Below are 17889 nucleotides of genomic sequence, written 5' to 3' on the forward strand. Positions count from 1 at the left end.
GGAAAGGATAAAGGATGGGTGAAATAGGGAAAAAATAGGAAAAAAAAGGAAAGGATTACAAGTCGTCGTCGCTGTCATCGGGTCGGGGGAAGTACTGCCACATCACCGAACCCTCAGAAAACGCCATTTCCTCCGCAAATGCGTCGTCGTCCCAGAGATCGTCATCATCATCCGAGCTGCTCGAGTCTTCGGAGTGGTCTTCGGTACTGGTCACATGCAGTACCTGGACCGAAGATGTAGAAGGGTGATGAGGCGTGGTGGTTGAATCGGCCTCCATATCGGAATCCTCCAACTGAAGATCCGGGAGTGGCGCTGTAGGTTCTTCTGCCTGGGGTCCGGTCGTGGAATCGGCTTCCTGGTATGTTGATATGCTGACGATAGCTACTCAACTGAAGATTACATTGAGGAACTCCTACATTTATACTCTTGCACAGGAGGGGGTCTAGTGGGAGGCGGAGAGGGGGGGTGGGGGTCGCAAAAATCGCGCCCCGGGTGCAAGTGGTGGATGTTGAGCGCCCCAGGCCGCGAAGCGCTGAGCGATCGCTTCACGATCGCGAAGCGATCGCCTATACTACCTTTCCCTTCGTTACTTACCCGAATATACATTGCTTAAAATTTCTTTATGATACGAATTTTCATCAACATTATTGAAACAATGTTCCTAAGATATCCAAAGATAATGATTAACTGTTTCCATTTTCTAATTCATTCGTTTTATAGCGGAACAACTAACGTTTCACCGCAAGAGCGAACCGATATAGCCCTATTTTTTTCACTACTACCAAATAGAGTGGTTAGGTTGAATGCTGCCCCATCCACGCAGCATTCCGTGTGCACCAACCAGGTAGTATGTGCACTCCCAGGAAAACCTAACCTAACCTACCTGATCATCATCATCATCTATAATGATGATGTCAGGTGCGACCGGGTTAACCGCTTCCATAATGTCCGGTTCGGGAGAATCAACCACCACGATGATATTTGATGGAGCGATTTGATGATCTTCAAGCCACAGTCGATCCACAAGTTCTGGGCTGGCAAATTCATCATGTTCAAACTCATCTTCGTCTGAGGTTACATCTTCATTCAGGTCTATTGTTGTATCTGAATACCCATCGAATTCATCATCGGGAGATGTTGAATCAACTACAGCAACTTGAATGTCACCATAGGACCAATTCTCAGGTGGGGCAAAATGAGGTTCACTGGTGGAATCAGCTTCCCGAATAATTGATGTTGCTTGATTCATGATGAACGAACAAGTTAAGGAATATTGAGAATACAGATATGAATATAGATATGCACTCCAATATTCCTTATTTTATTTTTTCATTCATAACATAGACTTTATTAAATAACCTTAAAATTAACATGCAACTTTTTATTATTTGTACAATTTGAATTATTATATTCCTAAAATTACAATTTTTTTATTCTAAACATACATCTAACTTAAACTAAACAAAATTATATTTACAAAAGGGGTCAGGTATTAAGGAACCCCTGGCAGGTGGCATCCCATTCCTGAACAAGAGGTCCATATTTTTGGATGTAAGCTAAACTCTTTCCTTGTTGCAAATCTTGTTCTTGAAGTTTCGCCCTAAGCAAAGAGAGTCGCTTCTCTAATTCCAGTTTCTGGGCCTCGATGGTGGAAATTTCCGCCATCAAGGCCCTTTTTCTGGAATCAGAACTATCCACAACCTTCTTTTCCTTCAAATATCTCTTTTTCACAGACTGTGAATATATATAGACTCTTTGAGTTTATTACCCTCTACCGGAAAATGTCCTTTCACAGTCTGTGAAAGGACATTTTCCGGGGCAACCTCTTGTTCGGAATGCTCAACACGTACCTGGGGGGTGACTGGAAAGGGCGACGCATCCCGATGGACCTGGGGGGTGACTGGAGGGGGCGACGCATCCCGATGGACCTGGGCGACGACTTCCACCAAGTTCTGCACCTCCATCACTGGAAGGGGTGCTGTAGGCCAACCAACGTAAGGTGAGTTTTTCACACTTTTTGCGAAAAGCACTCAACTTAACACCCCTCCCACCTTTGGCTTTGGATGCCTTCACAGGTGCGGACTTCTTCACAGGTGCGGACTTCTTCACCTTCTTGGCCCTCTTGATCGGTTTCTCGAACTCATCCCCTGAATCGATAGGCGATAATAATTCGATAAGAAACTGTGAAGATGCGATAAATCCGTCAGAGACTCGTCCAGGTCCGGGTTGTAGACATTCAGTAAATCTTCGATGGGGGGTGCTGACGAAGAAGTTGGTCGCCTGAATGTCGACAGAGTTGGTGGCAGTGGGGGGTCAATCTCCTCCTCCTCGGGGGTTGGTTTGAAGTCCTCGAAAAAGAACTTCAAGTCAGGAGCCGCCACTTCCTGGGTGGAAGTCATCCCCGGTGGTGGAATGGAAGCCGCCACTTCCTGGGTGGAAGTCATCCCCGGTGGTGGAATGGGAGCTGCAGCTGGTGGTTGTATCATGATGTCTTGTAGGACAACCACCCTCCTCCGCTCTACATGGTACTCGGGGTCAGTAGAGCATTCCTTAGAAAAGACATGATTCTAGAAAGAGAAAATGAAAATATTAGACAATATAATATAAATAGTATGGAAGTGTGTACTTTCATCAAGCTGCTTTGAATTTTTAACTTTAACTAAATTGGCTGGCAGGTATCTCGGGTTGGCTGCTTCTTTTGAAGGAAGACTGCAATCGAATGATGAACTGTGGCCTCCTCTTTATGTTTTATAGCCGTATGCTCCCTACCACTTCGGGTGGGAATGGGAGTGGGGGTGGAAGTAGGGTAGAATAGTCGAAATATTCGACAAGTATGAATTTTACAATTTGTTGAACAAACCAGATAATGGGTGAAAAAATTCAATAACTCGATTGCTCTTCCAATAAGGCAATGAGTAGATTTAATTTCTTGTCACTTATACTGTTTTCATCTTTCAGTACATTCAAAAGAATTTTGTTCGGAACTTGTCTGATAGAATTCAATATCGTTGTGGCCCCAAGGTAATATCTTGGTGGTATTAGGAATGATGAATCGCTTATCATCATTATGTGACAGCGCGACTTTATTGCACATCAACGTGTAAATATCATGTAAATCACTCCTGAATACATTCATCTTTCTAAATATTATACCGCCTGTTTCAACAATCCTAATGTAATCTTCAATTGAAATTTGATTTTTTATAACGGATTTTTAATACCTTTTGCTTTCTTTATTTCATCAGACACACTTTGTACATGATATGCTTTCGCACCGGTGCCATGGAAACTGATGATGGGATCATTCGGAAGTTCATCCTTCATATTTCCAATCACCGATTTGCTAACTGGCACATTGAATTTATTACCCAACCTATAGTTAGAAGTGTCAAATTTATCAACATTTGCAATCATAAAATTATAAAAATTATCCGTCATTATTTTCAGTATCAAAGAATCCGTATCGACATAGAGAAGAGAAGCTTGTGGTCCGTAATGTTTTTTGATGACATCATAGAAAAAATCATAAATGACTGTTTTCGACATATCCAATATACTGAACCCCAAATACAATGGTTTATTATAACAAACCTTAACTTTATCCATATGTATGACGACAAAGTCTTCCGAAAATATGGATAATGTTTTGAAATTGGGACGAGCTATCAAAGCATTGGCACCCATACCTCTTCTTATGGATTCCCAATGTGTGACAATTCGGATGTCTCTTCTATTGTTTACATTTTCCATCGTTTTGCCAAATATGGAATTTATATTCAATTTGAAGTAACCCTTCTCAAACTTATTGGTAGCCTTATTTCTCAAATTTGTATTTAAATCGATATATTTTTTCAGCCACGGTGACTGATTGAATCTGAGAATTCTATGAGTTTTCATCACCATCAAACCATTACGGACCGCTTGTTTCAAATTCCTATAATCTGTTTTAAAATCTGTTTTTCCGTTAACCAGCTGTCGCACCCCTACGAACGACAACCCTCAGAAGTCGAAACTTGTGCGAGCTAAGGATTAACGAGGTCTTACCTTTTAACGTGTGATTCCTAACATGGGTTGGACGGTAGCAAGTGAAGATCGATCGTTCAGACTAGGGCTTGAACCACCGACCAACACGGCAGTCAATTCGAGTGAGTGAACAAAGCACCCACGCCGAACCGCTTGGCTACCGGCTGAACGATATATTTCTTTTTATCATTCAAATTAGGAATAAGTTTGGGTATTTTGGACTTTGAACCAGGTGGTTTAATACTTTCAACCAAAAATGGTAAATCCGAATGTAGATCGTGTAACTCGACAGGGTAATGCACATCTACTTCATGTATGTATCCTTGGGGGCTATCATCTGGAATACTATTGATATCCAACTGACATATTTCACTGGCGGTCAACCAAGTGAACCCACCAAAAGGTAATGATTGAGACATGATATGACCATACAGATTTGTTGCATCCAAATACATTATGAGAGATGAAGGTTCTTCGGGATTATAATTTGGAAGAAACTGATTGTTTGCAATATGCTTTCTCTCCAAACACTGGCTTACACCACCACGTATACCGTTTTGGAGAAAATGCACCATATCGATCAGTTAATAATTCCAAGTTGACACCCGTATACTTCAACATAGCATCCTAAGAAAGACCTGGAGAAGTGAAATAGTGAGCAGGATCCAATTTATATGTATCTAAACTCATATTTCTAAAATTTTCAATCGCACAACAGTAGAACATCAGATTTTAGGTATATGTCAGAATATTCACCCAAATCTTGACAATTGAATGTGTTCCATACCTGCTTTACTCTATCATAATCCTCATCAGAAACATGTTTTTCATTTAGTATATCATAAAAGTCCACCTTTGATGGTATACTAGAATAATTTAATTTATCTAAAGAAATGATAAAACTGTACGGAAAAACACCTTTCTGCCTCATAAGTTTGAATTTATCCTGTTCCGGAAAATATTTTCTTGTTTCCACAAAATGTTTTTCATCTAGACAATATCATCGAATATAATAGACTTAATTGTACAAAGTACAATAACGATCGTAAAATCACTTCGTGTAAAATATACTCACCTCTACTGTGTCTGGCATTGAACGTAAAAACGGTTCAATGACTGAACCCAAGCTTTCGAAATGGAATAGGTTCATTGATGAATTCGATGTTATCCCTTGCTAGTTCTCTCATCGTCATCGTCAATCCGGCAGAAGTCAAAATGCTTCGTATATTCTTCTTAGCTGAATCCATAATTCACTTTGGAAAAAAATTCAATTGAATATTCAAATATCACTTTCACCAAAAAATTCAATATTTCCAAGTTGAATACAGTTCAAGTGGTGAACCAAGAATGACTTCATGAAACAGATAGCAGCCTTTTAAACCATTCAGGCTGGACGGTAGTAGGTAATATCAGGCAAATCAGTGTTACCACATCATGTTTCATATTTCAGTACATCAACAACAGTACCTCAACATCGCATCAACAATGCCTGTCAGTAGAGAGGCATTGTTGATGCGATGGGATTTCGAATGGTAGATTTAAATATGTTTCTCAATAGCAGGATTACGTACTGATGGTGCTACACACAACTTCTCACAGGTATTTAGTAAATTTCCAATTGCTTCTTCTGTACAAAATGGATAATAATTAATATACCTCATTCTGAAATGGGGGACATCACATACTTCAATTTCTGTTTTCAATTCTTGTATTTGTTTTTTCAAATCTTCATTTTGTTGTTGGCTACATTCTTTGAATTTCCGAAGGTTAACATTGCATGCTTCTAGTATCGTCAGCTCTGCCTTCAAATTCTGATTTTCCCCACTCGAGTTCACCTACTTTAGTTTCAAGATCATAAACACGAATATTCAGAGGATGAACCCCTTTCTGAAGTTCACCGATATCTGTCAATTGATCTTCAACGAAACACTTATCTTCATTAACGGTCGAAACTTTCTCGCAGGTATTTATCAAATTTCTTATTGCTTCTGAAGTATGTGATGTCCCCTAATTCTGGAATGGGGACTTCACATACTTCAATTTCTGTTTTCAATTCTTGTATTTGTTTTTTCAAATCTTTACTTTGTTGTTCGCTGCATTCTTTGAATTTCCGAAGGTTAACATTGCATGCTTCTAGTATCGTCAGCTCTGCTTTCAAATTCTGATTTTTCACCACTCGAGTTCACCTACTTTAGTTTCGAGATCATAAATACGAATATTCAGAGGATGAACCCCTTTCTGAAGTTCACCGATATCTGTCAATTGATTTTCAACGAAACACTTATCTTCATTAACGGTTGAAACTTTCTCGCAGGTATTTATCAAATTTCTCATTGCTTCTGAAGTATGTGATGTCCCCTAATTCTGGAATGGGGGACTCCACATACTTCAATTTCTGTTTTCAATTCTTGTATTTGTTTTTTCATATCTTTACTTTGTTGTTCGCTACATTCTTTTAATTTCCGAAGGCTAACATTGCATGCTTCTAGTATCGTCAGCTCTGCTTTCAAATTCTGATTTTGCCCACTCGAGTTCACCTACTTCAGTTTCGAGATCATAAACACGAATATTCAGACGATGAACCCCTTTGGGTGAAAAAAAGTGGAGTGTCTGAAATTCCAGTGGGATGTGGACATTATTTGATAAATGACTATAATATAGTGCAATATTGAAATATAACAAGTGAAAATAACACAGTGATATAGTGTCACTACAGTTAAACGTCTAACGACGTTGAGTTGAATTTTAAAATTAATGTTTGTGATTTTGAAATACTGTAGAAGCATACACTTTTTCAGTTTTTAAATTAATGGCTGCAAAAACGGTGAAATGCGAAAATTATTTAAATTTGAATTGAAATTGTAACAGTTGCTGTAGCAGGAGTAATTACTGAAGACAATATCATCGAATATAATAGACTCAATTGTACAAAGTACAATAACGATCGTAAAATCACTTCGTGTGAAATATACTCACCTCTACTGTGTCTGGCATTGAACGTAAAACGGTTCAAGATGACTGAACCCAAGCTTCCGAAATGGAATAGGTTCATTGATGAATTCAATGTAATCCCTTGCTAGTTCTCTCATCGTCATCGACAATCCGGCAGAAGTCAAAATGCTTCGTATATTCTTCTTAGCTGAATCCATAATTCACTTTCGAAAAAAATTCAATTGAATATTCAAATATTACTTTCACCGAAAAATTCAATATTTCCAAGTTAAATACAGTTCAAGTGGTGAACCAAGAATGAGTTCATCAAACAAATAGCAGACTTTTAAATCTTTCAGGCTGGACGGTAGTAGGTAATATCAGGCAAATCAGTGTTACCACATCATATTTCATATTTCAGTACCTCAACAATGCCTCTCAGTAGAGAGGCATTGTTGATGCGATGGGATTTCGAATGGTAGATTTAAATATGTTTCTCAATAGCAGGATTACGTACTGATGGTGCTACACACAACTTCTCACAGGTATTTAGTGAATTTCCTATTGCTTCTTCGGTACAAAATGGATAATAATCAATATATCTCATAAAAGGATTTGGAAAAGCTGAATACACTTATTTGAATTAATGAATCGAAGAGGTTTTGTATTAAAGTGTATAATATATTAAAATTCTTGCAAAGCGCTTTCGACTTTTGTCATCATCAGTGCTCACTTGTCAGGCAACAGGAAGTATCAAGATAAGTGAATTGTACATTGTAATATTTGAATTATATAAAACAAAATAGGCTTATAGCCAAGAAATACATTTTTGGATTCAGGCCATGTGGTTCAGTCAAAGTATCTTATAAGATACTTTGACTGTCAGTCAAAGTATCTTATAAGATACTTTGACTGAACCACATGGCCTGAATCCAAAAATGTATTTCTTGGCTATAAGCCTATTTTGTTTTATATAATTCAAATATTACAATGTACAATTCACTTATCTTGATACTTCCTGTTGCCTGACAAGTGAGCACTGATGATGACAAAAGTCGAAAGCGCTTTGCAAGAATTTTAATATATTATACACTTTAATACAAAACCTCTTCGATTCATTAATATATCTCATTCTGGAATGGAGGACTTCACATACTTCAATTTCTGTTTTCAATTCTTGTATTTGTTTTTTCAAATCTTTACTTTGTTGTTCGCTACATTCTTTGAATTTCCGAAGGTTAACATTGCATGCTTCTAGAATCGTCAGCTCTGCTTTCAAATTCTGATTTTCCCTACTCGAGTTCACCTACTATAGTTTCGAAATCATAAACACGGATATTCAGACGATGAACCCTTTTCTGAAATTCATCGATATCTGCCAATTGATCTTCAACAAAACACTTATCTTCATTAAAATATTTCAATGAACTTTCTTTGAAAAACTTCTCCGTAGTTCAACTGGAAGAATACACGATATAGTTAGACTATGAAATCTAGCCAGTAAAATATATGAAATACTCACTTCTCACCCTAACGATGATCATTCTTTCTCTGTTTGGATATGAAATCATACACATGTGAAGATTTCTGCGATTTAGTAATATGAACAATAGCACATGGTCCGGATCCCCCCCCCTGCAAATAAAACATAGATGAAAAAGTGTAAAAAAGAATATACTTATAATCTACGAATGATGATAACTTCTAGTATATTCAATGAAAAGTTAACCTACACGTTATTGTAGTTTGGGTGAAAAAAAAGTGGAGTGTCTGAAATTCCAGTGGGATGTGCACATTATTTGATGAATGACTATAATATAGTGCAATATTGAAATATAACAAGTGAAAATAACACAGTGATATAGTGTCACTACAGTTAAACGTCTAACGACGTTGAGTTGAATTTTAAAATTAATGTTTGTGATTTTGAAATACTTTAGAAGTATACACTTTTTCAGTTTTTAAATTAATGGCTGCAAAAACGGTGAAATGCGAAAATTATTCAAATTTGAATTGAAATTGTAACAGTTGCTGTAGCAGGAGTAATTACTGAAGACAATATCATCGAATATAATAGACTTAATTTTAAAAAGTACAATAACGATCGTAAAATCACTTCGTGTAAAATATACTCACCTATACTGTGTATGGCATTGAACGTAAAAACGGTTCAATGACTGAACCCAAACTTTCGAAATGGAATAGGTTCATTAATGAATTCAATGTAATCCCTTGCTAGTTCTCTCATCGTCATCGACAATCCGGCAGAAGTCAAAATGCTTCGTATATTCTTCTTAGCTGAATCCATAATTCACTTTCGAAAAAAATTCAATTGAATATTCAAATATCACTTTCACCGAAAAATTCAATATTTTCAAGTTGAATACAGTTCAAGTGGTGAACCAAGAATGACTTCATCTAACAAATAGCAGCCTTTTAAACCATTCAGGCTGGACGGTAGTAGGTAATATCAGGCAAATCAGTGTTACCACATCATGTTTCATATTTTAGTACCTCAACAATGCCTCTCAGTAGAGAGGCATTGTTGATGCGATGGGATTTCGAATGGTAGATTTAAATATGTTTCTCAATAGCAGGATTACGTACTAATGGTGCTACACACAACTTCTCACAGGTAAATTTCCTATTGCTTCTTCTGTACAAAATGGATAATAATCAATATATCTCATTCTGGAATGGAGGACTTCACATACTTCAATTTCTTATATTTGATTTTTCAAATCTTTACTTTGTTGTTCGCTACATTCTTTTAATTTCCGAAGGTTAACATTGCATGCTTCTAGTATCGTCAGCTCTGCTTTCAAATTCTGATTTTCCCCACTCGAGTTCACCTACTTTAGTTTCGAGATCATAAACACGAATATTCAGAGGATGAACCCCTTTCTGAAATTCATCGATATCTGCTAATTGATCTCCAACAAAACACTTATCTTCATTAACGGTCGAAACTTTCTCACAGGTATTTAGCGAATTTCTTATTGCTTCTGAAGTATGTGATGTCCCCTAATTCTGGAATGGAGGACATCACATACTTCAATTTCTGTTTTCAATTCTTGTATTTGTTTTTTTAAATCTTTATTTTGTTGTTGGCTACATTCTTTGAATTTCCGAAGGTTAACATTGCATGCTTCTAGTATCGTCAGCTCAGCTTTCAAATTCGGATTTTCCCCACTCGAGTTCACCTACTTTAGTTTCGAAATCATAAACACGAATATTCAGAGGATGAACCCCTCTCTGAAGTTCACCGATATCTGTCAATTCATCTTCAACAAAACACTCATCTTCATTAACGGTCGAAATTTTCTCACAGGTATTAAGTAAATTTCTTATTGCTTCTTCTGTAGAAAATGGATAATAATTAATATACCTCATTCTGGAATGGGGGGCATCACATACTTCAATTTCTGTTTTCAATTCTTGTATTTGTTTTTTCAAATCTTTATTTTGTTGTTGGCTACATTCTTTGAATTTCCGAAGGTTAACATTGCATGCTTCTAGTATCGTCAGCTCAGCTCTCAAATTCGGATTTTCCCCACTCGAGTTCACCTACTTTAGTTTCGAGATCATAAACACGAATATTCAGAGGATGAACCCCTTTCTGAAGTTCACCGATATCTGTCAATTGATCTTCAACGAAACACTTATCTTCATTAACGGTCGAAACTTTCTCACAGGTATTTAGCGAATTTCTTATTGCTTCTGAAGTATGTGATGTCCCCTAATTCTGGAATGGAGGACATCACATACTTCAATTTCTGTTTTCAATTCTTGTATTTGTTTTTTCAAATCTTTGTTACAAAAAATAATCAAATACAGGAAGTAGTGGCAAGTCATGAACAGACAAAAAACGAATAGTCCTCCCACTCATTAAAATCAAGATTTTTGCAAATGGTTATCCATTTGCAAAAATGGTTTATATGACTATGGATCCAATGTTTCTTCGGTTAGTAGTACATTTCTGAATGACAAAATAAATATTAAACAAATAATAGGTGGGAGAGATACTATTAAAGGTGTAGCTGGAACGGCGAAAACGGAGGGAATCGTAACAATACGTATTAAAATCTGTAATTTAGAAGGGGATTTTCAGTTTTTCATTATTAAGGAAGGTATGGATTGTGAATTTCTATTAGGATTAGACTCAATAAAAAAATTCAAGCTCTGTCTGAATGAAAATTTGATTATATCACAGAAACAAGAAATACAAAATTTAGTTAAGCAAAATAACATTAATAAAATGAAAAATTTTGATAAGCAAAATAACATTAATGTAATAAGTACTGATAAAATGGAGAATATTATAAAAAAAAATGTTTGCTAAATCAAAGGTTGACGAAGGGACAGTAAAGGATTATGAAGCCACAGTGAAACTGACAGAAAATAGATATATTTCAAAGAAACCTTATAGATGCTCTTTTCAAGATGAATTAGAAATTGTGAAACAAATGGATAATTTATTAAATGCAGGTTTAATAGAGGAGTCAAGTAGTCCTTATGCAGCTCCTGTAACCATGGTTTTCAAGAGAGAAGAAGAAAAAGATCACACTTAAGTATGGATTTTAAAGAGCTCAACAAAATAATAGTGCCAGAAAGTCAGTCTTTTCCAAGGATAAATGATCTTACTATACGCGCCAGAAATTGTAAGTTCTTTTCAAAATTGGATGTAAATTCGGCGTTTTGGTCGATTCCGGTGCGTGTAAAGGATAGATACAAGTTGGCTTTTGTGACTCATTATGGACACTGGCAGTGGAGATGTTTACCCTTTGGTTTAAAATCTGCCTCTGCTATTTTTCAAAGAGTTTTAGCAGGTGTGATGAGAAAAAATAAATTGGATGCTTTCACAGTAAACCATATAGATGGTATATTGGTGTTTTCTAAGACTTTGTTACCCTGACTGAACATTGGCTCAATATGGGAGAACCACTGCCAATTCCCAATTACACAGTCGCCTCCCTTTTCTGTAGAAGTAGGTTTTTACACGGGGGCACTGCTATTTTAATTCGCGACGACATTTTTGAGTCATTTTCCTTCAACTCTGTCCTCGAGCATAACGATATCATCGAAGAGAAGGTTTTTGAATTTTCTATGATTTATGAAAAAAAACATTCGCTTTACATAATTTGCTTATATCGAATGCCTTCATCAAATACTGACATTTTCATTCATAAGTTAGAGTGCCTTCTCTCGAATATTCCTATCAAATCTAATATTATTCTCACAGGTGACCTAAACATTAATTTTGATAATCTATCTCCACCTACTCAAAAACTCTCAAACTTATTTGATTCTTTTAACCTCACGATGCACGTTACATCTCCTACTAGGATAACCAGTTATTCTTCATCATTAATTGATTATTTCTGTAGCACATTCGATGAAAATGATATAACATGTTCTGTCTTGTCATCCGATCTCTCAGATCACGACGCGATTTCAAGTACAGTGAATCTGAATACTTTTCAAGATAAAAGAAAATTCAAATGGGGGAAGTTGTACAGTAGGAAAAATTATCGCAAGTTCTTTTACTTATGCTCCAACTTTGACTGGGAATCTATTTTCCTGTCCACGGAATCCTTCGAAGTGTTCCATAAGAAAATTTGTGAAATTTTCGAAAAGGCATTCCCTACCCAAATCATAAAAATTAAAAAACCGTGGATCTCAAGAGGTATCAGAACCTCTGCCAAAAACATGAGATGCCTCCACTATATTAGAAAGTACTGCGTGAATGGATCTTTTTTATCCTACTATAATAATTATAGAAGAATCTTCAGGTCACTGATAAAAAAGGCAAAACATAATTACTATTTTGAAAGAATGCATAAAGCGGATAACAAATCAAGAGAAACGTGGAACATTGTAAGTGAATTAATAGATAGACAAGGAAATAAAAAACTATTGAAACCGCTCTATCCCCTGACATTATAAACAATTATTTTTGTTCTATCGCCGAATCTCTGACGAGCAAAATAAGGAGTACACATGATCCCTTAACATATCTTCATGAGGTGGATATCAGGGAATGTTTTGAATTACTTCCTACAAATAGTTACGAAGTCATGAATACCATTAGAGGAATGAGAAACAAAAAGACCTCAGGAATGGATAATCTTTCTCTGAGAATTTTTGAAAATTTACCCATAACTGCTTTAGAGGTTCTGGTTCGCTTGATCAACGTCTCGTTTAGCCAGGGGATATTCCCGTCTTTCCTAAAAACATCAGTTGTCATTCCTTTGCATAAAGGGGGTGACAGGGACGATCCGTCCAATTTGAGGCCTATATCGCTCATTCCGGCCCTAGGGAAATTGATTGAGAAATTAGTCAAATCAAGACTGAACAAAAACCTGATCTTGAACGAAATCATAAATTCCAATCAGTTCGGATTTCAAGAAGGAAAAAGCACCACCGATGCGGTATTTTCATTTTTGCAGCAGACATACAGCAATTTAAATTCAGGGGAAGCTACGGCAGCGGTGTTCTGTGATTTGTCGAAAGCCTTTGACTGTGTAAATCATGGAATACTGCTAAAAAAGCTTCACCACTATGGGGTAAGAGACAAGATTTTGTCGTGGTTCCAGTCGTACCTTATCGATCGACAACAATATGCGAAAACCAGCTCTGTTTCTAGTATACAGGGAGTGAAAACAGGAGTACCCCAAGGCTCAGTCTTGGGGCCATTACTATTCCTGATATACATAAATGACTTGACGACCAGCCTTAACATAGCTGGCTCTTTCACGCTTTTCGCAGATGACACCACAGTATTATGGCACAACAAAAACGAGAGAGATCTTCATAACTCTATTTCTAGTGATCTCGAGAAAATAAAAAATTTGTTTGGAGCAAATCTTCTGTCTTTGAATTTGAAAAAAACAAACATCATGACTTTCAATTGCTCTCTACCGGAATTGAGGCTGGGAAACGATGCTATTGTCAACAAAAACTACACAAAATTCTTAGGCATAAACATCGATCAGGACCTAAGATTTGAGGAACATGTAAGAGCACTAAACAACAAACTCTCCTCTGGTTGCTATGCGTTAAGAATAATCTCAAATGAGCTAGGTTACCACGCAGCTAAAAATGCTTATTATTCCAAGATTGACTCTCATTTGAGGTATGGAATATCATTCTGGGGTGTATGCTGCAAACAGCTTATGAACTCGGTGTTTGTATTGCAAAAACGAGCAATCAGAAATATGTGCGGTAAGAAATGGAATGAACCGTGCAGACCCCTTTTCATAAAAAACGAAATTTTAACTGTATTTTCCTTATTAATTATAGAAACGTCTTATCTGGTACATACAAATAAAAGTTCCTTCCAAAATGAAAAAAGTTACTGTACTAGACAAGCACATCATCTCAAGTTGCCCATTCCAACATCCACCCTAGCTAAAGATTCTATTGCGTTCACGGGAATAAAAATATATAATAAGCTGCCAGCTACCCTGACTAATAGTGTGAATCAAGCGAAATTCAGGTGGGACTTGAAGGTTATCCTAGCAAGGAAAGGGTATTACTCGCTTGAAGAGTTTTTTGAGGATCGTCTAGAGTTTTGAGGAGTGTGTTTTTTATTGCCTCATTCATCGTTTTTTTTATATTATTATATACATTCCCAACTAACTGCTATATTTTAACTTTTATTTATCATATGATAATTTCACAAAAAAACTGTTTTCAATTAACAATCTCACTCTATGTGAAGTTATTTTAGTTGTATAAATCTTAGATTTTAAGCCCTAATTTGTTTATCTACAAGATTGTTCAATCTTTCAGATAATAAATATATATCTCTCTTACGAAGAGCATGTACATCAGGTAGAGCAGGTACTGCAAGCACTATATGAACAGGGTTTTGAATTGAATAAAAATAAATTCCAGTTTGCCCAAGAAAGAATAAAATATTTGGGGGATGAAATTGGAAGCAATATGATTAAACCAATAAATGATAATTTAGTGGCTATTAAGAAGTTTCCTAGGCCTAAAGCAAAAACACAAGTTAGACAATTTTTAGGTAAGATAAATTTTTATTTGGAGTTTATACCAAATCATGTTGTTTTACTGGATCCTTTGAGAAATTTGTTAAGAAATAATATGCCTTTCAATTGGTCTGAAGAGTGTAGGAATAGTTTTGATTCGACAAAAGAATATTTGTGCACAGTTCCTGCCTTAGCAATATTTGATCCAGAGGCTCCAATATTTATTTTCACTGATGCAAGTATTGAAGGAGTTGGAGCAATTTTGAAGCAGCCACAGAAAGATAACTCTTTGAAGTCGGTGTTTTTTTCTCTAGAAAGTTGACAAATGCTCAGAAAAAAAAGCCATTTTTATAGAATGTTTTGGCCATTAAAGAAGCCATTTTATATTGGCAATTTCATTTGTTGGGAAAAAAGTTCTTTGTATTTACGGACCATAGACCTTTGGAAAATTTCAAAATAAAAAAAAGTAATGATATGGAACTAGTGCAGATTTTGAATTATATTTCACAGTTTGATTTTGAAATTGTATATAACCCGGCTAAAGATAATATTGAAGCTGCTTGTTTGTCTAGAAATCCGGTTTCGGAATCACACGAGGATACAAATAATGATTCTGTGATTAAAACTTCGAATTTATTGAAATTGAATGATATCAAAGAAAATCAGAAATTCTTAAAAGTTGATGATAAATGCATTATTGAAGATGATATAATTTATAAAAATTATAACTTTCACAATTATTGCTATCGGAACTTAATTTTTTTTTCTAAAATCATCCACATGCTATTCCAAATCGGATGACACATAGTTCATATTTTTCCGAGACTGCTGAAAAAAGTTTAGCAAAAAAAGAGCACTTGTGAACGAGACCAAATGGCAGTAATACTATTTACATTGATTTTTTTTCATCAGATATTACTGATGAAAAAAAGTTGATAAGTTGAAATTACAAATAGAAAAAATTATAAAGACAGACGAGATTTCTGTTTCTTCTGTAGAAAAGATATTTCTCACTTTGCAAGACATATGTTTACTTGGCACAGAAGTGAAATTGAAGTTCTGAGAATTTCGTCGTATGAAACTAATTCCAGAAAAAGAAAAGAGGCGTTGTCTGCTTTGAGGAAAAAGGGAAATTTTGTCAGAAATCGAACCAACGATAAATTGAGACCTGTAAAAAGAGTACAATCAGAAGGTAAACCTGTGGCATCAGAATTTTCTCCATGTTCTCACTGTGTGAGATTTTATAAGAGAAAAAGCTTGTATAGGCAAACGAAGCGATGTTTAGAAAATGTAGATTTGAATAACAATAGGAGGCAGAAATCTCAGAGTTAGGGTCAAACATACCTTTCTCTGCAACTATAGTTACTCCTATTTTAAAGGACGGAGGAGAAAGGGAAACTTGGACGTTGTACGCCAGTTATTGATAATTGCCAAACAGAAAAATTCTGAAATCAAGGAATTGATAGAAATGTTGCGTCCTTCATTTTTTCAGACTCTTATTTGTGATGTAAATCAAATATGTTCTCAAACTGATAAATACAAATCTCAATAGCAATGGATTTTGGAACACTCATAAAAATGTTGTGATTTGGCATACATACATTTACTCCAAAAACCAAATACAGATGATTGACGCAAATAATTAAAAATGTTGAAAGTTCTTATAGAATCTCAATGATGAGGTTTCAGCTGAGGCTGCGGCTGATTTGAATGAGAAAAAATTGCATAAAGAGGAGTTAATTACTCTCACTTCAGATCTGAAAAAATTAGATATTTTCTTACAAGGCACCGTAGAAGATATATTCAATAAACTTCAGTTGAGTGAAGAAAATTATTCGTTTTATAATACTCTGAAAGAAGTATTATTTAAACAAATTATTTTATTGAGTAGAAGGAGACCTACTGAAGAAGCACAGCTTAAGGTGCAAACTTATAAATCAGTTGATTTACATTCGGAACGAATGTTATTTAAATCGTACAACCGATTGGTTATGAGAGGTAAAAGAGGAAAAAAGTACCAATTTTGCTATTACAAAATATGCGAAAACATCTTGACCACTTGGTAAAATTGAGGGAAATATTTGTTAAAGATAATGAATATATTTTCCACACTAGTGGCAGAAACTTCATGAATGAAACAAAGATTTTACATAAATATACAATGAAGTGTGGAGTACAATATCCAGAAAGAATTACCTCAATTAAATTACGAAAGCATTTAGATACCGTTACCGAACTTCTTCAATTCACTAAAAAAGACCTGAAGCAACTCTCGAATACAGAATACAGATTATCAGACAATAATTATTAGACTGTAAAGGTATCGTAACTGCTTTTATTTGCAAAGCAACGAGGAGTAGAATAATATAAAGGAATGAGACTGGACGATATTGACATTAATATGGATCCTGTTTTCGACGGGAGTATTATTGAAGATAATTCAGTTCCAAGAGTTATTGAGAGAATTAATGAAACCAACATGTCCCAAAGGGAAAACTCTGAAGACGTACAGGAAAATAATGCACTCATGCCTCCGATCAAAAATAACAAAATCGTTCAAAGAATTCCACAGACAACAGAACAAAAGAAAATAATTTACACTTATTTCATGGATCACATCAAAAACAAACGAGCTCCTAAAAAACAAGAAATTGACGAATTTATCACAGAACATAAGAATATGTTTCAAAATAGAAACTGGACGACAATAAAAGCTGCGGTATATAATATGTACACATGAAAACTTAAAAATTAGTGGTTCAGAAAAGCGATAAAAATATTCTAGGTTTACTCATACTGAGAACTGAATTCAGAGTGTTTTTTTTTTATTTTTATTAAAAAATGTATTGTCAATATATTATTGTTGACATACTGAATGGTTTTATTTGTAATTTCACTATGCATTAATTTTTGAAAACAATATATTCATTATTCCATA

General features: G+C 35.5%; 1 protein-coding gene across 1 annotated transcript; it reads right to left on the reverse strand.

Annotated features, from left to right (window-relative positions):
* Positions 1–1346: 1346 nt before the first annotated feature.
* On the reverse strand, positions 1347–7716 carry LOC141480306 (uncharacterized). Its single transcript, XM_074170218.1, has 3 exons — positions 5099–7716; positions 1890–2567; positions 1347–1850 (listed from the first exon to the last, which is right to left on the reverse strand). Exons 1-2 carry the CDS (start codon positions 5171–5173, stop codon positions 2106–2108), a joined length of 537 nt encoding a protein of 178 aa, XP_074026319.1. The 5' UTR covers positions 5174–7716; the 3' UTR covers positions 1347–1850; positions 1890–2105.
* Between the last annotated feature and the right edge of the window lie 10173 nt (positions 7717–17889).

This window comes from Leptinotarsa decemlineata, unplaced genomic scaffold, assembly GCF_025532065.1.
Source record: "Leptinotarsa decemlineata unplaced genomic scaffold, Ldec_3_MD MMD2_P_RNA_scaffold_7, whole genome shotgun sequence".
Classification (NCBI taxonomy): domain Eukaryota; kingdom Metazoa; phylum Arthropoda; class Insecta; order Coleoptera; family Chrysomelidae; genus Leptinotarsa; species Leptinotarsa decemlineata.